Here is a 23,931-nt window from a genome sequence, read left to right on the forward strand (position 1 = left end):
TCAATATAAATAAACGCTATCAGAATAAAAATTAGGTTCATATATATGTACATGTTTTACAAAAGATATAAGTTTACTCAAAAAATAAATGAACATTATTTTCCGTTCTTTGTTTTATAACTGAAAAGAAGCTCTTTATAGTGCCTATAGATATAGGGGATAAATTTGGAAAGTTTTGGCCGAAATGTGCCAAATGTCGTCATATTTATCCCAATATTAATAGGCACTATGAAGAGCTTGATAATACCTGTAGGTGCGGCACTAGCATCCTCTTTGGGCTCCTCATTCTCATCAATACTAAAAAAGACAATAAAAACCGTTGATTTTTAAGATTCATTTTTTGTAAAGAAATATATTGAATATATAATCTATAATACAAAGTAGATTGATGTCTGTCCGTCCGTCCGTCTGAAGCTTAAGATCTCGGTAACCACTGTGGTGGTTTAGGCTATTTGTTTGGGGGGTGGTACACTCCCATCTATAATACAAAGTAGCTTGATGTCTGTCCGTCTGATCTCGGTAACCACTGAACCGATCGAATTCTACTCTTTAGGGTATATACCTACTGGTCCTGTGGTGGTTTTAGGCTATTTTCTTATGGGTTGGGACACCCCCAACCCCCCAAAAAAACAAAAAATCCCCCCCCATTTTTTTTTAAATAGAAAGTAGTGGGGGCACCTTAGTGGGGGTACTAAATTTTTTTTAATTACCTCTTGGGGCAAAGCCCCTAGAGGCTAGGGGCGAAGCCGCTAGTATTATATAAAGTAGTAAGGTTATTTTGGTTGGATCTCACTAACCACTGAAGCATATGAGTTCTACACTTTAGAGATGACCAAGGATGATTTTAGGCTATTAAATTGATAAACTTAAGCCTTAAAATGGTCATGAGCCTTTTTTTCTGTCACCTACATTTATCTTATGATATAAAACCCCTGGATGGTAGGGACGCCTCCACTTGGCTAGTATAGATTTAAACTGACAGAATATTTTGTTACCTAAATTCTCCTTTCCAGTAAAGTTCTAGTTCATATTTTTCCACTTCAGGTCGCAGTCTTTTGTTCTTTATTAATATTTTTCCTGAAAAACGAAACAAATTCAAATATGAGGGCGGGGGATGTAATGACATCTAAACTTAAAGAGTGAGCAAAATGGTCTAAATATTAAGATAGATCCTTGAAACTTGGTACATAAGTTTGCTTTGGGGTGAATCAATTTTCCAAAAATTTCCATCATATATTACCTTTTAATTTATTAGGGGATGGTAGTTCCACCCCTGCTTGTAATGGTACATCTGGAATAGATTCTTTCAACAGCATATCTCCAAAGATTTCAACACAGTATTTGGCCATCTAAAATAATCGTAGAAATAGAAATTCAATTTCTTCTTTTTAGTTTAATTTGAAGCTTTTTATAGTGCCTAGTGTTATATAAAAATGATACATAATATTATAATAGTCCATTATTCCAATATGACGTAGTTTGGGATTTTTCTGCCAAAAGTTTTTAAATTTAGTGCCTATAAAAAAGGGGATTAACGTTTGGCCGAAAATCACGTACTACTTCATAATAGAATAATGGACTATTCCAATATGACGTAATTTTTTATAGAGGCACCATAAAGAGCTTCTAAATGGTTATAGAACCGAACACTACTTAATTGAATTACAGTAAAAGCATTATCAAATTTGTAATTATTCTAAAATAAGTTTTTTAAAAAAAGAAATCATCCAAATTATGAAAATTCGACTAGAATAAAGGTGCTTTCGTCTAAAGAACCCGAATGAGCAGCACACCCTACCCTCTTTTATTTAAAAATAAATTTGAAACAAAAGGGAGTGGTGGAGGTGAATGTAGTTTTGCGCTTTGTTCTGCTAGAATTATGTTATGGTGTTATATACTATTTGAGATGTTACGCGGAATGCGCGCATTAATGAAAGTTAATCTTTATTAGGTTAGTTGAACCTAATTTAACCTAACCTAATTTAACCTAATAAAGCTTAGATTTTAATTTTTTTATTGATTCGCGCATGCCGCGTAACCTTTCAAATAGTATATAACACCATCACATAATTCTAATAGAACAGCTTTATAACTTTATGTCATGGTATGTTGGGTTATATTGATTACTGGGTAGCCCCGCAGAGTTCAAGCACCACAGGTATAGGCCTTGAAGGACATAGAAAAAAAGAAGAACTCTCTTATTTTCCATTTTTTCTAAATATCAGTTATCAATTATTAGCAGGCACTGGGTGTGAAACCACCAGAAGAATATAAAAACTTTTGTGGCAACGCTCCTTAAAGGGCGATTTTTCGTTTTTTTCATTGTAACTTTTATTCTATTTCTAACCCTGTGGGGCAATCACCTAACCCAATATATCCTAACCTAACCTAAAATAACCTAGCAAAAGCCATTTTAAAATACGACGAATCGCCCCCCTTAAGGGGCGCTGCCACGAAAGGGACTATTCCCAAACTATTTTCTTTTCCCTTTCTTAAGGCCAAAAAAGAAAACCACACGGCAATTCTGATTTTAAACAGACCTGTGTGTCTAAATGCCAAATGACTATGAAACGAGTTGCTAACGAATGTACAAACTAGGGTTGTGCCGGATACTTTTTTGGTCGGATACCGGATACCAGATATTCGGCTGATTTTTAATGTCCGGTATCCGGCCGAATGGAAAATTACCGGCCGGCTGACCGGATATCCGACATAAGAAAACAGCCATTGATTCAATATCCGGTATCCGGTCAAATATTAAAAATGCCCGGATATCCGGACCAACGCTAGTACAAACCTTTAGTTGTTGAGGTCTAGAGCAATGGTTCTCGAATGAGAGGATGATTGGGTATTCTGAAGTCACAAATGCGCAGTCCCGAATAGCTTCAATAACATCCTTAAATATAAATTCTGTCTAAATAATGATCAAGATCAATTTAGGTATGTAGAATATACAAATCTTTAAAAATACTAAATAGATTGTTGTTTCAACTGCAGTTCACGGCCAAACGGCTGAACGTAAATATATAAATCATGCCCGCAAACCGTTTTAAGCGGCCTACAAATAATCTGGAATAGCCAAGATCCAATGATGCACAGGGAAAGCTTCACTGAAGAAAAACGCGTAAAATAAGTATTTTTTGCGCATTTATGTGCGATGCGAGATAAGTGTGCATTATTGATTAGTTGCTATTCCAGAATATCTGTAGGCCTTCTTTTGTAGGTCAAAATCTATGCGTTTCACCGTTTAGCCGTTAGAAGCCATTAAATAGATTATTTGAAAATATTCGTTACAAGGAACATTTTACTGTGAACTGCAGTTGACCCAGATTTTTTATTTGGTAAACTCAAAATTCAAATAGTCAATAAATGAAAATTTTAACAAAGCTCCCTTTTGAGAATAAAATTTTTGAAGGGTTAAGTTTTAAATATTATTTTGTTTTCTTTTCCCTCTTCCATCCTTCTCTCCCCCCCCCCCCCCCCCCAAATATTTTAAGCTACTTTAGGTATGAACTTGTTAATACAGTTTAGGGGAAGATTTATTTACAGTCCATTACCCCTCCCTTGCTAAATAAAATTTACCTTGAAGAAAATTTCGCTGCACATAGCTCTGCCATGAGTGATTATTGGCTCCTGATCCTCTCCCTTACCATCCCAACAGTCTAGCTCCACACACCTACACCCAGCTAGTAATACCTAGATATGAGTAATTATTATCTCCCATGATCCTCTCCCTTACCATCCCAACAGTCTAGCTCCACACACCTACACCCAGCTAGTAATACCTAGACATAAGTAATTATTATCTCCCATGATCCTCTCCCTTACCATCCCAACAGTCTAGCTCCACACACCTACACCCAGCTAGTAATACCTAGACATAAGTAATTATTATCTCCCATGATCCTCTCCCTTACCATCCCAACAGTCTAGCTCCACACACCTACACCCAGCTAGTAATACCTAGATATGAGTAATTATTATCTCCCATGATCCTCTCCCTTACCATCCCAACAGTCTAGCTCCACACACCTACACCCAGCTAGTAATACCTAGACATAAGTAATTATTATCTCCCATGATCCTCTCCCTTACCATCCCAACAGTCTAGCTCCACACACCTACACCCAGCTAGTAATACCTAGACATAAGTAATTATTATCTCCCATGATCCTCTCCCTTACCATCCCAACAGTCTAGCTCCACACACCTACACCCAGCTAGTAATACCTAAATATGAGTAATTATTATCTCCCATGATCCTCTCCCCTACCATCCCAACAGTTTAGCTCCACACACCTACACCCAGCTAGTAATACCTAGACATAAGTAATTATTATCTCCCATGATCCTCTCCCTTACCATCCCAACAGTCTAGCTCCACACACCTACACCCAGCTAGTATTACCTAGACATAAGTAATTATTATCTCCCATGATCCTCTCCCGTACCATCCCAACAGTCTAGCTCCACACACCTACACCCAGCTAGTAATACCTAGACATAAGTAATTATTATCTCCCATGATCCTCTCCCTTACCATCCCAACAGTCTAGCTCCACACACCTACACCCAGCTAGTAATACCTAGACATAAGTAATTATTATCTCCCATGATCCTCTCCCTTACCATCCCAACAGTCTAGCTCCACACACCTACACCCAGCTAGTAATACCTAAATATGAGTAATTATTATCTCCCATGATCCTCTCCCCTACCATCCCAACAGTTTAGCTCCACACACCTACACCCAGCTAGTAATACCTAGACATAAGTAATTATTATCTCCCATGATCCTCTCCCTTACCATCCCAACAGTCTAGCTCCACACACCTACACCCAGCTAGTAATACCTAGACATAAGTAATTATTATCTCCCATGATCCTCTCCCTTACCATCCCAACAGTCTAGCTCCACACACCTACACCCAGCTAGTAATACCTAGACATAAGTAATTATTATCTCCCATGATCCTCTCCCTTACCATCCCAACAGTCTAGCTCCACACACCTACACCCAGCTAGTAATACCTAGACATAAGTAATTATTATCTCCCATGATCCTCTCCCCTACCATCCCAACAGTTTAGCTCCACACACCTACACCCAGCTAGTAATACCTAGACATAAGTAATTATTATCTCTCATGATCCTCTACCTTGCCATCCCAACAGTCTAACTCCAAACACCTACACCCAGCTAGTAATACCTAGACATGTGTAATTATTATCTCCCATGATCCTCTCCCTTACCATCCTAACAGTCTAGCTCCACACACCTACACCCAGCTAGTAATACCTAGACATAAGTAATTATTATCTCCCATGATCCTCTCCCTTACCATCCCAACAGTCTAGCTCCACACACCTACACCCAGCTAGTAATACCTAGACATAAGTAATTATTATCTCCCATGATCCTCTCCCGTACCATCCCAACAGTCTAGCTCCACACACCTACACCCAGCTAGTAATACCTAAACATAAGTAATTATTATCTCCCATGATCCTCTCCCCTACCATCCCAACAGTTTAGCTCCACACACCTACACCCAGCTAGTAATACCTAGACATGTGTAATTATTATCTCCCATGATCCTCTCCCCCTACCATCCCAACAGTCTAGCTCCACACACCTACACCCAGCTAGTAATGCCTAGACATAAGTAATTATTATCTCCCATGATCCTCTCCCTTACCATCCCAACAGTCTAGCTCCACACACCTACACCCAGCTAGTAATACCTAGACATAAGTAATTATTATCTCCCATGATCCTCTCCCGTACCATCCCAACAGTCTAGCTCCACACACCTACACCCAGCTAGTATTACCTAGACATAAGTAATTATTATCTCCCATGATCCTCTCCCGTACCATCCCAACAGTCTAGCTCCACACACCTACACCCAGCTAGTAATACCTAGACATAAGTAATTATTATCTCCCATGATCCTCTCCCTTACCATCCCAACAGTCTAGCTCCACACACCTACACCCAGCTAGTAATACCTAGACATAAGTAATTATTATCTCCCATGATCCTCTCCCCTACCATCCCAACAGTTTAGCTCCACACACCTACACCCAGCTAGTAATACCTAGACATAAGTAATTATTATCTCCCATGATCCTCTACCTTGCCATCCCAACAGTCTAACTCCAAACACCTACACCCAGCTAGTAATACCTAGACATGTGTAATTATTATCTCCCATGATCCTCTTCCTTACCATCCTAACAGTCTAGCTCCACACACCTACACCCAGCTAGTAATACCTAGACATAAGTAATTATTATCTCCCATGATCCTCTCCCTTACCATCCCAACAGTCTAGCTCCACACACCTACACCCAGCTAGTAATACCTAGACATTAGTAATTATTATCTCCCATGATCCTCTCACGTACCATCCCAACAGTCTAGCTCCACACACCTACACCCAGCTAGTATTACCTAGACATAAGTAATTATTATCTCCCATGATCCTCTCCCCTACCATCCCAACAGTTTAGCTCCACACACCTACACCCAGCTAGTAATACCTAGACATGTGTAATTATTATCTCCCATGATCCTCTCCCCCTACCATCCCAACAGTCTAGCTCCACACACCTACACCCAGCTAGTAATGCCTAGACATAAGTAATTATTATCTCCCATGATCCTCTCCCTTACCATCCCAACAGTCTAGCTCCACACACCTACACCCAGCTAGTAATACCTAGACATAAGTAATTATTATCTCCCATGATCCTCTCCCGTACCATCCCAACAGTCTAGCTCCACACACCTACACCCAGCTAGTATTACCTAGACATAAGTAATTATTATCTCCCATGATCCTCTCCCGTACCATCCCAACAGTCTAGCTCCACACACCTACACCCAGCTAGTAATACCTAGACATAAGTAATTATTATCTCCCATGATCCTCTCCCTTACCATCCCAACAGTCTAGCTCCACACACCTACACCCAGCTAGTAATACCTAGACATAAGTAATTATTATCTCCCATGATCCTCTCCCCTACCATCCCAACAGTTTAGCTCCACACACCTACACCCAGCTAGTAATACCTAGACATAAGTAATTATTATCTCCCATGATCCTCTACCTTGCCATCCCAACAGTCTAACTCCAAACACCTACACCCAGCTAGTAATACCTAGACATGTGTAATTATTATCTCCCATGATCCTCTCCCTTACCATCCTAACAGTCTAGCTCCACACACCTACACCCAGCTAGTAATACCTAGACATAAGTAATTATTATCTCCCATGATCCTCTCCCTTACCATCCCAACAGTCTAGCTCCACACACCTACACCCAGCTAGTAATACCTAGACATAAGTAATTATTATCTCCCATGATCCTCTCCCGTACCATCCCAACAGTCTAGCTCCACACACCTACACCCAGCTAGTAATACCTAGACATAAGTAATTATTATCTCCCATGATCCTCTCCCCTACCATCCCAACAGTTTAGCTCCACACACCTACACCCAGCTAGTAATACCTAGACATGTGTAATTATTATCTCCCATGATCCTCTCCCCCTACCATCCCAACAGTCTAGCTCCACACACCTACACCCAGCTAGTAATGCCTAGACATAAGTAATTATTATCTCCCATGATCCTCTCCCTTACCATCCCAACAGTCTAGCTCCACACACCTACACCCAGCTAGTAATACCTAGACATAAGTAATTATTATCTCCCATGATCCTCTCCCTTACCATCCCAACAGTCTAGCTCCACACACCTACACCCAGCTAGTAATACCTAAATATGAGTAATTATTATCTCCCATGATCTTCTCCCTTACCACCTACACCCAGCTAGTAATACCTAGACATAAGTAATTATTATCTCCCATGATCCTCTACCTTGCCATCCCAACAGTCTAACTCCAAACACCTACACCCAGCTAGTAATACCTAGACATGTGTAATTATTATCTCCCATGATCCTCTCCCTTACCATCCTAACAGTCTAGCTCCACACACCTACACCCAGCTAGTAATACCTAGACATGAGTAATTATTATCTCCCATGATCCTCTCCCTTGGCATCCCAACAGTCTAGCTCCACACACCTACACCCAGCTAGTAATACCTAGACATAAGTAATTATTATCTCCCATGATCCTCTCCCCCTACCATCCCAACAGTCTAGCTCCACACACCTACACCCAGCTAGTAATACCTAGACATGAGTAATTATTATCTCCCATCTTCTCCCCCTACCATCCCAACAGTCTAGCTCCACACACCTACACCCAGCTAGTAATGCCTAGACATGAGTAATTATTATCTCCCATGATCCTCTCCCTTACCATCCCAACAGTCTAGCTCCATACACCTACACCCAGCTAGTAATACCTAGACATGAGTAATTATTATCTCCCATGATCCTCTACCTTACCATCCCAACAGTTCGATAACATAATTAGTTTCCAGGTATCTAATTGTAAATCCACAATGCAAATACACAAAATTAAGCCTTCTTTAGATAATAATTGGTAGTTGAAACGTTTGCACACTTACTTAACTCTCAAATATTTTTCTTAGGCATCCAAACAAGTATAAAAAATGAGCCTGACGCACGGCTGCCGAGCCCTGAAACAGACACACTAACCTGTCTATACATTTCCACAGAGGATTTGCCTCCAATCTGTCTACCAGTCAGATAGGTATTATGTGACGAGTTTATATAATAGTGGGATAGGGGCTGGTCCATATCCTAGATAGTTAGAAAGATAGTTAGTTAGATATATAGAATATAGATGGTTAGAGCTTATATAATAGTGGGATAGGGGCTGGTCCATATCCTAGATAGTTAGAAAGATAGTTAGTTAGATAGAGAGATAGGTAGTTAGATATAGTGAATATAGATGGATAGAGTTCATACAGTATGACCCTCGAAAAACTATTTTTTAGCATCTGCAGCCCTTATTTCTCAATGAATTATTAAAAAATATATATGACCTTGTTCTCTATAGATTTCCACATAAGTAGATATAAAAATATTTTTTTTACCTCCATTAACACCGGAGATTTTTAGAGCTAAAGTTTTGAAAAAGTGACTGAGGAAAAAGTAACTTTTAACATGAAACGACTTTTTTAGCAAAATTAAGATAGAAGTCCTTTTATTTTTGTTACTAGCAGAAACTTCATACAAAAATGAAATACAAAATTTAGGCTTTAAGTAAAAAGCATTTTTTTACACATATTTTTTGAGTCTTTTTAGTTTAATGATATTTTGAAAAACTTACTTATTAGATAAATTTGTTTTAGATTAAAAAACCAAATAAATCTTTATGAATATAGCAGGAAAATTGTTTTTGTTTCATAATCCTAACTTTAATAACAAAAAAGTTATAAAGAAAATAAAATCAGAACATAATGATTTTTTAGTCTAAAACACTTATTTAACCCCCTATTAAATGATTGAGATGTCAGAAAAGGGGGTGGAACAACTGTCATAATTAATCCTTTTCATAAATAAGGGTAAATAAATAACCTAAATTCGCAAATAATCAATTTATTCAGTAGTATTTTTTGCCATATAAAATTGATATTTTTTGGTGGAATAAAAAAGAAATAATTAGTTAACTAGTTTTTCTTTGTGTATTATTATTCAGTTGCCAGAAAAACATAATATAACCATCCAAAAATTATGAGAAACAAAAAAAAATTCTTTTTCTCAGTCACTTTTTCAAAACTTTAGCTCTAAAAATCTCCGGAATTAATGGAGGTAAAATTAAAATTTACTTATGTGGAAATCTATAGAGAACAAGGACATATACATTTTTTAATAATTCATTGAGAAATAAGGGCTGCAGATGCTAAAAAATACTTTTTCGAGGGTCATTCTGTATAATAGTGAGATAGGGGCTGGTCCATATCCAAGATAGTTAGAAAGATAGTTAGTTAGATAGAGAGATAGGTAGTTAGATATATTGGATAAAGAAGGATAGAGCTTATATAATAGTGGGATAGCTAGCTAGTTAGATATATTGAATATAGAAGGATAGAGCTTATATAATAGTGGGATAGCTAGCTAGTTAGATATATTGAATATAGAAGGATAGAGCTTATATAATAGTGGGATAGCTAGCTAGTTAGATATAAAGAATAAAGATGGATAGAGCTTATATAATAGTGGGATAGGGCCTGGTTCATGTCCTAAGTATAGTTATTATTTATAGATAGGATAAATTATTAGATAGATAGTTAGATATATAGATTGATAGATAAATAGATAGATAGATAGACAGATACTTCTACAGATGGACGGATAACTAAATATATAGATAGTTGAAGAGTTTGATAGTTAGATAGATATATAAATAGTTAGATATATAGAGATACAGATAGATAGATAGATAGATAGATAGATAGATAGATAGATAGATAGATAGATAGATAGATAGATAGATAGATAGATAGATAGATAGATAGATAGATAGATAGATAGATAGATAGATAGATAGATAGATAGATAGATAGATAGATAGATAGATAGATAGATAGATAGATAGATAGATAGATAGATAGATAGATAGATAGATAGATAGATAGATAGATAGATAGATAGATAGATAGATAGATAGATAGATAGATAGATAGATAGATAGATAGATAGATAGATAGATAGATAGATAGATAGATAGATAGATAGATAGATAGATAGATAGATAGCTAGATAGATAGATAGATAGATAGATAGATAGATAGATAGATAGATAGATAGATAGATATATAGATAGATAGATAGATAGATAGATAGATAGATAGATAGATAGATAAATGATAGATAAATGAAAATAGAATTTCTTGTAACAAAGATTTAATAATCATTGATGGCAGACTCAACTTATCAGAAACAACAATATTAGCAAAGATAAATAATAGCACGATCATATGTGCTTAATATGGACATAATTACATTTTAAAAGTAATCATAGAGATGCTCTGCTTAACCAATTATTTCCTGTTGTCCTAGGAATAACCAGGTTTAACTGACAATTAATATAGAGAAAAAATCATCATGTTTGTAATAAAAGTAAAGATTTTATGGTAATAATAAAGTGTTGCTGTGCTTTTTAGATTGTACCTAATTGTTACAGGAAGCATCAGGATTTTTTTAATTCAAAGGAACAATATAAATATGCCCAAATGCTATCTGTTAATTTCGGATGAATTGCCCCACAAATGTAGAAAAGCTTTGCTTATAATAAAAGTAAAATTATGAATATATAAACACCAAAAAAATTTATTACATCAATATAAATATATTTATACAGAATTAGTAAGAATCATATTGATCAGTTGTTATTATTATAAATATCTTCAAAATCATTACTTATTATTGAAAAAGAAGTATTCATAAAACATAATTTGTAGATAAAAGGCGCCATTTTGAAAGCCCCCCCCCCCCCCCACATATAAGATATACTTATAAGTTTTGGACTGGTCTAGTCAAGCCTAACCGATCTAGAACACTGGGCACATTGCCGAAACAATAAATCGAATCAAGATATCTATATATATAATTGTATATTGTATGTTTTTCAGTATGGTTTCAAAACTGATTAATATCTGCTAGATAGGAACTAGATTAGCTATACTGAAAAATCATGTATCGTTTCGTTTTATAGCTATGTTTCTACAAAAATGAAAATCATAATATTAATATTAATAACAGTTTTGTTAGCCTGAATCTTTGGCCCCCCTCAGGGCTAACAAAACTGGGTTTTTATTTTAATATCTGCAAAAAGCTGTTTATGATACAATACGATATACAACTATTTAAGCATGACCGACAGACCAGCAATGGGTCAAGGAAATTGCATACTGGATGCTCTTTGATGGGGCATATTTTCACAACAAAAAACACAGTCTGTGATAAAGCAGTTTGCGTAGCATATTATCAAAACTGTTATGAATAGATTTATTCGAAAAATCTACATTTCACAAAATCTACATGTATGCAAATTCTACGCATGACCATAAAACCATACCTGGTAAATATCCAGTCTGTCCAGAAAAACTGGTGAATTTTCATCTGACATCAAATACCTGTAAATATTTCCTGTTAACAAATGCAGGGATCTTAAGGGATAAGACAATGGGCGATAAATTATTATATGTAGGATGTTCCATTTGATGAGAAACATAATTTATTGGTTGAAAGGTTTAGACACTACAAATTTAGAACCAATCAATCAAAAGTCAATCAAAGTTTTTAGCCAACAAATGAGATAATGTGGTTGTAAAACTTGATGTACCTGTGCAATTTACTCTCCTTATAATGGATGACAATCTTTTGAGTATATTTGCCATAGGAATATTCACCAAAAATTCATCTGTCTATCTTGACAAAGCCCAAATTGTGTCAAAATTGTGTCAAAAATGATCCATGTGACGTCATAACAACTGGTTGAATGACATACTGACAAAGTGAAATATGTAGTAGCTTCGCTACTAAAAAACAAACCTAGTAAATCCCTCTTTGCCAATGCCGTTTTTAGCAATGATATTTTGATCAGTTTCATATTTATCAATGATCTCCATGACTCTGGCCGCATTATAGTGCGGGTACAATATCTCATTCAACCTGTAACATAACAAATTTTACTGGCCAGATACCGGATATCCGGATGATCTCCATGACTCTGGCCGCATTATAGTGCGGGTACAATATCTCATTCAACCTGTAACATAACAAATTTTACTGGCCAGTTACCGGATATCCGGATGATCTCCATGGCTCTGGCCGTGTTATAGTGCGGGTACAATATCTCATTAAACCTGTAACATAAGAAGAAGCTCATACAATACAAATTGCCAATGATAGGCCAATATACATTATACAATATGCATTTCAAAACCTGCACAAGGATTCTTATTACAATTAGGTATATTTTTCGAGTGACGAAAAGACACAATATTTTAATAGTAGTATTTATATAACCAAGTCTTTAAATATAAATAACTAGCGGCCTCACCCCTAGCCTCTATTTAATATAACACTTGTCCATAATTCAATTAAAAATTAAATTTTTCGATTTGTTGATCTTTGCTTTTTTTGATGATGTAATTCTTGTTATGCTTGATTATTACCTCGGATCTCTTTGTTTTTCATTGAGAAATTCAATAAGTTTATCACACTCTATAAAATCTTCCTCCTTGCCACCTTTTATCATTCTAAAATAACAAGAATAATTATTTTCATATAAACTACCTCCCCTCTTACTGGTTGAACGAACTGACCAATAAACGAGATCCATGTTAGCAAGCTAAATTGACGACAATTTTTCTCCTATGTCATAATATCCACGTATATTCTAAATCCATTACCAGATCTTGCAATGCATTTTATTTATTTCTACTAATTGTTGTTTTTTTAACTGTTTCTCAGTAATGGATATAGAATACGTGATATATTGATAGGGAAAAATTTATCGTCAATTTAGGTTGCTAATATGGACCTCATTTATTGGCCGGGTCGTTCTTTCAGTACGATGGGAGGGGATGTGGTAAAATGGATGGATGAGGGGGTATTGTTATTTTAGCCAGCTGTGAGTGTCACTTCATTATACTACATAAAAATCTGGTGCAACATCCAAGTAATAATTTATCGATTTTCTAAATCGCTTCAAAACTAAGTTTTGTGAACTCGGGGATATTGAGATAGGATAATGAACAACCATTAATCAAAACTGGACCTTTAAATGTGTAGCCGTTGCCGTTGCCGCTGCTAGAGGTACAGCCACTATCCTAATAGCGATCTTTAAATCAAATTGGCTAAGCGTGGCCCCGGCTTTAAATCTTTAAATCACAACCACTTTTGGAATTTTCAGTAAAAATATGAAAAGAAATATTAAAACTTCAAACATTTAGAAATCCATGTTTTATTGGCAGCACTGGCAGTGGCGACGGCTACAGCCACGGCTATGGCAACACATTTAAAGATCCAGCTTTGCTTACAATTCCTACGAGTAAGTTTCTGGATTTTAGCAGCTATTACAACTTGGTAAAGAGAGGATTGATAATTTTTAAATTCTATTGTCTCCTCCCTGCCTGTGAAAACTAAGGGTAATGAAATTAAACTAGAAAGAAGAAAACAAGTTAAACTATTGGAAACATTTCTTAGCTGCCAAAATAAATGGTTAGAAACAAGGATGGCAAAGTACATTGTTAGCGCCTTTTAGAATAAGATTTATAATAGAATCGGCGCTTTTCCTCAATGTGCATAGAGAGCACAAAAACTCCTTCACTTTAACTTTTTTTCAAAATAAATTGAATATAAGTTTTTTCCTCTATAAATTATTGATTACTTAAGGGTCTAAACCTGCGTGGCTAACCTGTACCCAATATAACCTAACCTAAATCTGTGTGGCTACCCTGTACCCAATATAACCTAACCTAAATCTGTGTGGCTACCCTGTACCCAATATAACCTAACCTAAATCTGCGTGGCTACCCTATACCCAATATAACCTAACCTAAATCTGTGTGGCTACCCTGTACCCAATATAACCTAACCTAAATCTGTGTGGCTACCCTGTACCCAATATAACCTAACCTAAACCTGCGTGGCTACCCTGTACCAAATATAACCTAACCTAAACCTGCGTGGCTACCCTGTACCCAATATAACCTAACCTAAATCTGTGTGGCTACCCTGTACCCAATATAACCTAACCTAAATCTGTGTGGCTACCCTGTACCCAATATAACCTAACCTAAACCTGCGTGGCTACCCTGTACCAAATATAACCTAACCTAAACCTGCGTGGCTACCCTGTACCCAATATAACCTAACCTAAACCTGCGTGGCTACCCTGTACCAAATATAACCTAACCTAAACCTGCGTGGCTACCCTGTACCCAATATAACCTAACCTAAACCTGCGTGACTACCCTAGTGTACCCAATATAACCTAACCTAAACCTGTGTGGCTACCCTGTACCCAAAATAACCTAACCTAAACCTGCATGACTACCCTAGTGTACCCAATATAACCTAACCTAAACCTGTGTGGCTACCCTGTACCCAATATAACCTAACCTAAACCTGCGTGGCTACCCTATACCCAATATAACCTAACCTAAACCTGCGTGGCTACCCTGTACCCAATATAACCTAACCTAAACCCGCGTGGCTACCCTGTACCCAATATAACCTAACCTAAACCTGTGTGTCTACCCTGTACCCAATATAACCTAACCTAAACCTGCGTGGCTACCCTGTACCCAATATAACCTAACCTAAACCTGCGTGTCTACCCTGTACCCAATATAACCTAACCTAAACCTGCGTGGCTACCCTGTACCCAATATAACCTAACCTAAACCTGCGTGGCTACCCTATACCCAATATAACCTAACCTAAACCTGCGTGGCTACCCTGTACCCAATATAACCTAACCTAAACCTGCGTGGCTACCCTGTACAAAATATAACCTAACCTAAACCTGCGTGGCTACCCTGTACCCAATATAACCTAACCTAAACCTGCGTGGCTACCCTATACCCAATATAACCTAACCTAAACCTGCGTGGCTACCCTATACCCAATATAACCTAACCTAAACCTGCGTGTCTACCTTGTACCCAATATAACCTAACCTAAACACTAACACAGGAAAAATTACCCCACCACCTATTTCAAAATAAGGGCGCGTCCTTTATGTGCTCGACTAGGCACTTTTAGGGAAACCATCGCTAAATAAATTTCAAAATCAAATCAAATTAAACAAACTCGTTTCGTAACTATATTTTACAATACTTAGGACGTTTAAAATAGTAGATACTGTTGCTATGTCAGGCGAGTGATTTAAATAGTAAGAGTAGGGGGGAATGACTTAGTCTTTAAACAGGCCTTGCAACTCATTACCATGCACAGTTTCAGACAAGTTTTTTGCAATCAAAGGGTTGGTTTTCTGTTGGGTAACCCAAATAGAAGCTTTAGACTACAGTTATAAGAAGCGGAATATGCTTCAAGGTACGTGGAAGGGGCTAGAACCCGAGGCGACAACCCCGAGAGGTAATTGTACGTAGAAACAAAACCAGTAATAGCATAGCTACTCTACATATTAACCTACCTAAAGAGATCGTCAATGTCATTTCTGGGACAAATACTTTGGTATATCTTGTAAAAGGTCTCAAACGTAAAATCCTGTCATTTTAGTAAAATTTTATCAATGCATATTTCATTTTGTTTTAAATCATGAGAAAATCCCCAATATGATAAAGTAGTTAGGTTTTTTGTCGGAATTTAGCTGGTTTAATTTTTTTGTACTTTGCTGGGAAGCTGTAAAAAAATATTGGGGGGGGGGGTAGGTATTAGGCTATTTTACTCTCATCCCTTCCATCCCCTTGAGACCAGGGGCAAAAGTTTTGTTGGTTTTATCTTTTTAAATTGTTTTTTGTTTGTATCGAATATATCTTTTAGGAAAGCTTCATATTAACGATAGAGTGATTCTTCGAATCTTCATGTGAATGATTGCAGAGATAGAGAGGGGCTATTTATAACACTAGTCCCCAAAGTTTTGCAATAACCTTCTTATTCGTTGGACGAGCAACTTTGGTGATTTTTAATGAATGTTGATTGGTTTATTGAGTTAAGTGTTCAAACGTTTAAATTACTAATTTTAAACTACAGATTGGGTATGTACATCAATTCATCAGCCATTGTCTTATCCTTAAGATCCATGGTATGATTGACTTTTTATAAATATGCTGCATTGATAAATTTCCTCAAGTTCAATAGTATCATTCTTGCCACTTGGCAATCCAAGATCTGCAATATATTGATAGATAGATAAATATATAAATATATGGGTGGATATATGGTCAGTAAGATAGAAAGACAGATAGAAAATTGTATCATTCTTGCCACTTGGCAGTCAAAGACTTATAATAAATAGATGTACAGAATATTTGAAGATAGGTTGATAGATAGATATCCAGTGTGTAGATGTATATTGGTAAATAGAGAGACATGTACGTGCTAGACAAATAAGTGGATTGTTAAATAGATTATGGTTAAATTAGTAGATAGATTGTTGAATAGATAGATGGTTAGTTGGATGAATGGATAAATACATATAGAAATAGATATGTAGATAGATTGATGGCCAAATAGATAGATGGCTGGATACCTAGAAGGCTGGATAGATAGATAGCTGGATAGATAGATGTATGGATACAGAAATGAATAGATAGATGGATAGATAGTTTGATAGATATATGAATGGTTAGATAAGTTGGCTCTAAATAGATAGTGGATTAAAAGATAGTTAGATAGCTGGATGGATAGATAGAAGGCTGGATAGATAGATTGATGGATAGAATGATAAATGGAATTTTTTATCAATACCTAGATGGATGGTTCGATAGATAAATAGATACATGGAGAGATAGATAGATGGGTACCTGGAAAAGTAGATGGATGGATAGATAGATAGATAGCTGGATCAAATATTTTAAATGAATGGATATGTTTGAGAATATACGAATTATTGATAAATAAATAAATATATAGATATACAGATTAATAACATATATAGTCGTGGACTAGAACAGAATGAAAGTCATATACATAAGATAGAAATAGAGAAATAGATGTTTTTATAACAATACCTGCCAAAAGAGTTGCGTACTAGTTACCTGTGAGAGCATGGTACACAAGTTTCTCAGTTTTTCCGCTGGCAAATGTTTTGGTAAGATGCCTGTTCTGTACCTTACCCTCTGGAGATACCAGGAACCTAAAATACACAAACAAAATATAATGAAAATGAACTGTTAGAAAACTCACGGCTGGCAGTTATTTTGAAAAATAGATTAGCAGACACTTGAATTTTATTCAGCCATAGAGTTCGCGCCCTTTTTCAATATTTTTTTAATAAATATGTATCCTAGAAAAATATTTATTTGGTGCAGTTCACTGTAAAATTGTCCTAGGATCGATTTTCTCTAAAAATCTATTAACATTAAAGGCTGTTGCTGACATCTGTAGTAGCTAAGATCCAATGATGCATAGGGAAAGCTTGGCTATTCCAGATCACTTGTAGGCCTTTTTTTGTCTGTAAAAATGTTTTGCTTTTAAAGTTTATACACTTTTGGAAATAATCGTTACTAACAACATTTTACCGTGAACTGCACTTGATCCAAAATGTGAATCAGCATAAATCGGTATTTTTATCTTTAATGATTTGATCTATAATTTTACCTGAGTCTCAGCCAATGTTTCTTTAAGCTCATTGTAGGACAAATGTTATTCATCTTAATGTTGTTAGCCAAGAGTCGCAGCCCTTTCATCCATGTCTAAAACAATAAATGTATAATCTATAATACAAAGTAGAATGATGTCTGTCCGTCTGTCAGTCCCTTAAGATCTTGGTAACCACAGAACCGATTGTATTCTACTCTTCAGGGAAAATACCTACTAGTCCTGTGGTGGTTTTAGGCAATTTTCTTGGGGGATGGGACACACCCAACCCTCCCAAAAACAAAGAAATCCCCCCCAAATATTTTTTTTACGAATTCGCATTTTTTTCGGCTGGGTAGGTGATAGAAGATGTAATTATACCTCTTGGGGCAAAGTCCCTAGAGGCTAGGGGTGAATCCGTTAGTTATAGTATATAGTACAATCAAGACAACTATCTAACCCAAGTGGTGGAGACCCTTTTTATCTGCTAGCAAATTTATTTAGAGGGGACTCCGCCGTGTTTATATTTCTGACGCTATTAGCTGATTTCAAAGACCAAATACAAAATTTGGACAGGTTCCCCGCGCTGTGGGCAGAGTTAAATATTGCTCATGCTTCCTCTATTATTGAGTTGAGTAGATTGTTGATAAAAAACTTTCTAATCCCAATTTTTAACTGTTAAATTCAGAGAAGTTAATAGATCCATATCGGTTCCCACAATTGATCTACCAAAGCCAAATTTTATTCATAAAAAATTGGAAAGGAGATTAGTTTATTTTCAATTGTCCTATCACTGTATTTCTGATAGCCTCGAATCATTTTTAATTCTTGAATTCAAAGGAATATGGGATTAAAGGAGAGAATAGAAAAGGGATCATCCAATTTTCTCAACTAGGTTAATGGATGTACAATATACGTGGATATTATGACAGGAGAAAAAATTGTCGCCAATTTAGGTTGCTATTTCTAATCGCTTTTAGTAGTCGGGCCGTTTATCCAGTAGGAGGAGAGGGGATAGGGTAAAAGAGGGGATGGGGGAAATCGTTCTTTTAGTCCGCTACTACAGAGTTCACTTTATCATAGAAAATGAATATCTGGTGTAAGATCCAAGTAATATTATATCTGTTAATAGGTTATACATATAATTCAAAGCCTAATTCATCAAAGCTTATATTTGATTTTGAAATGCCTGTCTGTTTGTCTGTCTTTTTTGCAATTTAGTCACATTACTCTATATAAATGATTAGCGGCTACTATGGGAAGGGGGTAATTTTTTTTAGGTGCATTTTTTCTTAGAAGGGTGGTGGTACCCTTCCCAATATATATGTACATAAACCATATCGGTTCAGCGGTTATCGAATCCTTTGGTACAGACAGCTGAAGATCCTGTACCTTTATAGGTAAGGATAATAAACAGAAAAACCAATAAAAGAATATCTAAAATTTCTCTTAGAATAGGAATATATTAAAATATTGTACGTAGTTGATTATTTTAATGATACGCGACGGTACACAAATAAATACATTACAATTTTCCTTACTATAGCCGTTCTAGTTTAAAACAAACAAAACCGTGTGTTAGTTAAACATTTTTATGGCTTTTCCTGTTATTAATTGCCATGATATAATAAACAATACCTTTTATGTTCTTAACTACAGACAACAAAACATACATTAATATGGTTATTCAATAAATATAGAAAGTGTTGATGAACATTTTATAATTGAACGAAAAGAAACACAGTGTAGGAACAATCAGAACACATTATTTTTTTAAAAGTGTGTAGGTACATTTTTTTATAATAAATAAAAAAACAGTGTAAATTCTGTTGTCCGAAAAATCTGTCGCTTTTCTTAGGTTAATCAACTGTAAAAATTAATTTTAAGGTAGACGGATTATTTCGCCTAATAGATCCTCTAGGAAAATAAATCTGTTGGTTGATCCTTGTAATAGAATATTACCTTAGCTGTATCCGAATGCGGACAAACGACAGTGAATGAATTGATGTTGACCATATCAAGTCCGGAGCATATTGTAAGACTTTTATCCTGAAAACAAAACAATAATATATATGGGCCTCTTAGGCACTGATAACCAATACACCCTCAATATTTACATATTTAACGAACAGCTAGCTTATTTCGTGGACCAGTTAGCTCATTTCGATAATTTAAACAGGTTAGAATTGTACTATCGATTTTAAACTTTGCATGATCTTACCAATAACAAATAGGTACGATTTAGGAAGCGTAGCAACTCTATAACCGTTACCAGAAAGTCCATACGTCTATTTAAAGCATGCTAAGGTTTTACTTTTTTGACGTCAATTTCTGTATGTTACAATTATCATATTCAGCTGATTTTTGGAATACTGATTCCTAATACCACAAAATACAATGTCATAAACGAAATATCACTATAAAAAAGTTCTAAAAATGTCATTATGACCTTAAATAGTATCCTGTATTTAAGAAGTTTTGCAACAAATTTACTTACAATTTTGTTTAGAATTATGTCTCAATATTCTGCTTATTTCATTTCTGACACACATAAGTTTTAATGTTCGTTTGTTATACATTTTCAGAGCTTAGCTTTTATTGATTTTTTTCTATCTTTGTTTTTTTAATTTATTTCAAGGAATAATGTATTATACCGCATTTTATAATGAATAAAACTTGATATAATGCGTTGTAAGTATAAATCTTGTAATGTATGTAAAGATAAAAGTTATGGCACTTGTAAAAAAAAACTTTTATGTTACTTTTTCCTAGTCAAATATTTTTTAATTGATTTGTTTGTTAATAAATTGTTTGAGAAATAAATAATTTTTATATTTTTACTTTTTATTATACCTATCCCCTGAAAACTTTGCACGAAGAGTTGGTACATCTATTAATGTTTTTAAAATAGCCAAAAACTTTTCTTGGACCAAATTTTATAAACTTGATTGAAAATGGTGGAACAAATCGTCCAAACATTTTCGAGATCTTTCTGGGCATTTAGACACAGACAAGCAACTTACTGCTTATTAGAAAAGGATTATAAAGTTGCTATGTACCTTATTACTTGTTCCAAAATGTAATTTGCATACGTTAAATGGATATAATACATAAAATGATTATTTTCTTGGATTTTTATTGATTGGGTTGAACAATATAGCACACCGGTGTCCTAGTTTCTATGAAAATTTGGATAAAAAAGTAATTTTCAAAAAAATCCTTAAAAATGATCATCTGTGATTTAATGAAAGTTATGTGCTGAACTGTCATACACGCCCGGTCATAGAAATATAGGTCTTGTCATACGTAACTCAAAAAAAACGGTTTCCTATCCAGGACACCGGTAAGCAGTATCCAATATCTGGGGAGAACATTAACAAATCATTCATCGTCTTATCCCTTAAAATCCCTGATATAATAGGACTTGGGTTGGTTGGGCCCCTTGAGAATAAGACAAAAATAGTCATGTTCCTCTTTAGAATTTACTCAACAAATTGTACTAAAAAATATATTCCAGTATGGCTTTGAAATCGATTAATACCTGCTAGGGATTAGAACCGGTTCTTTGTCATACTAAAAAATCATGTATATCATTGTATTACAGACAATTTTCCAGGAATATTCTTTGGACTTATATCATTCTTGTTTAATTTAAAAGTTTTAATTGTGTTAATTACCTTATAATTTTCTCCATGTGTTTTCAGTAGAGCTGCTTGTAATCTAAATTAATAATTATATTAGAACATTTTTAAAATACTTTTAGAAGATTTTTTTGTTAAGATATAAAAACAGAGCTTGATTGTAGCTTCGCTCAAAAATGACTTGACAATCGATTTATAATTACTTGGATGTTGCACCAGATTTTCATGTACTCTGATAAAGCGATGCTAGCAGCTGGATATAATAACGATACCCCCACCAACCCCCTTCACTTCATCACCTTTCCTCCTAGAGCGAAATGACCAATAAATGAGGTAAATATTTGCAAGCTAAATGGAGGACTAAATTTCCCCTGTCATAATATCCACTCAATTATGAAGTAAAATTATGTTTATGACAGTAGTAAAGGTGTAATATTGACAGTGGATAAAAAATATTGCCAAAAATACAGCTATAAACGAATTGACAAAAACACAGCCAATTTTTGTCAAAAACACAGTGGTTGTACTTTTGCTAGTGGTAAAAGTGGCAGCAACCCCTCAATTATATATCCATTGGCTTAACAGATAGAATATCCTATTTTTTAATTATCCATAATAGTGGTGATTATTGATTTCCATAATGAAAGCAAATATGTACAGTGTAACATGATCTATAATAATAAAACATGCCTATACATGAACAAGGATAATAATGTCAATATGTACCAACCAATAGAGCTAAGTTTTATATGGATTCTTGGGTTTTTTTGTTAAAGACCCCCCCCCCCCCTCTGATTATGATCCTAAATAATATCAAATAATCTAAATCTCCAGCTCTGTAAATTTTGTAATCTTTTTTATGTTATTTTTATTTTGGCGATACTACCTAGGTTCTATAAGTTTAAAGGGATCCAGGATACCTTTGTTTGATATATTTTGGGCAAAGTAGACAGATCCATAGTAATCTATTCATGGTTACCCGGGCAGAACTGATTAGGATTTAGGTTGTTTATTGTTATAGTAATTTTAATTGTATATTATATTTTTTTTGATTTTATGACTTTTTTTTTGTTTAATTTTTATGCCCAAATAAATATGTTTATGTTTATGTTTATCCCTATTAGCGGATGGCATTAAACCAAGAATCTAAAAGGATAAGACAATGGTCGATAGATTGGTGTATATCCCCTATGATAATACACAAAATTACCCCTTCTGTAGATTAAACTTAGTGGTTGAAACGTGGTTGAAACGTTGTTGATACTAAACTTAATAATCAACTAATATAATAAACATTCAAAAAAAGTCCATGAAGTTGTTAAGCCAACCAACAAAATAACTTGATTAAGAAACTTTGGGTATCAGTGCAATTTACAGTCTAATGTCCTCTCCCTCCCTGGCTATAGAGAGAGAAGATAATTGGTGTAATGAAAAACATTTTAACTATTATTAGTCAATGAGAATAGATTTAGTGAAGTGGCGTGCACAGGGGGTTTTGCCAGGGGGTAGCGAGAAGAGTGAGTTTTAATGAGTGGAAATTCCTCTCCAATTAACTCCAAAAATAATTATTAATCGCATTGTATTATAGACAGCTTTCCGCAGATTTTAAAAATGAAAAATAATTCTATTAAGACTGGCATTAATTTTATGATTTTTGTCTAAATATTCATTGAAAATTGTCTGTAATACGATGCTTTACATGAGAACTTGTTCTAATCCAGCGGATATCAATCGATTTCGAAGGCATACTGGACAGCAATAACGATAGATTATAAACCTATAAAAAAAAGGATGTCATACTGACCTATTATTGGTCAATTAAAATATATATTGGCCTGTCATTGGTAATTTCGTGTGTGTATCGGCTTATCTTTTGTGTTTTGTATTGTATGGCGTCTTTTTGTTTATTGACATTATAAAAGGCTTCTATATTATGTCGACATTATGGCATTAAATTAAATGACAATTTCTTAAATGATATCAAAAGAAAAAAAATGTATGTCGGTAGGGGGAGAAAGTCACTCAAAAATCAGATGCATGACGTCATAAAAATGAGA

General features: G+C 35.2%; 1 protein-coding gene across 1 annotated transcript in view; it reads right to left on the reverse strand.

Annotated features, from left to right (window-relative positions):
- LOC145332900 (1-phosphatidylinositol 4,5-bisphosphate phosphodiesterase-like) overlaps nucleotides 1–23,931 on the reverse strand; it is a 101,467-nt gene that overhangs the window by 61,836 nt on the left and 15,700 nt on the right. The window contains exons 4-18 of the mRNA XM_080178004.1: nucleotides 21,911–21,953; nucleotides 20,196–20,282; nucleotides 18,255–18,349; nucleotides 17,693–17,790; nucleotides 16,778–16,823; nucleotides 16,126–16,197; nucleotides 13,139–13,222; nucleotides 12,513–12,632; nucleotides 12,037–12,094; nucleotides 8,649–8,753; nucleotides 3,583–3,696; nucleotides 2,798–2,896; nucleotides 1,241–1,349; nucleotides 996–1,077; nucleotides 248–297 (exon numbers count right to left, since the gene is read on the reverse strand). Of these exons, the coding sequence (XP_080034130.1) occupies nucleotides 248–297; nucleotides 996–1,077; nucleotides 1,241–1,349; nucleotides 2,798–2,896; nucleotides 3,583–3,696; nucleotides 8,649–8,753; nucleotides 12,037–12,094; nucleotides 12,513–12,632; nucleotides 13,139–13,222; nucleotides 16,126–16,197; nucleotides 16,778–16,823; nucleotides 17,693–17,790; nucleotides 18,255–18,349; nucleotides 20,196–20,282; nucleotides 21,911–21,953 (1,262 nt within the window). The remainder of the gene's footprint in view (nucleotides 1–247; nucleotides 298–995; nucleotides 1,078–1,240; nucleotides 1,350–2,797; nucleotides 2,897–3,582; nucleotides 3,697–8,648; nucleotides 8,754–12,036; nucleotides 12,095–12,512; nucleotides 12,633–13,138; nucleotides 13,223–16,125; nucleotides 16,198–16,777; nucleotides 16,824–17,692; nucleotides 17,791–18,254; nucleotides 18,350–20,195; nucleotides 20,283–21,910; nucleotides 21,954–23,931) is intronic.

Source organism: Acartia tonsa, chromosome 11 (assembly GCF_053477335.1).
Source record: "Acartia tonsa isolate MP-2025a chromosome 11, ASM5347733v1, whole genome shotgun sequence".
Lineage (NCBI taxonomy): Eukaryota > Metazoa > Arthropoda > Copepoda > Calanoida > Acartiidae > Acartia > Acartia tonsa.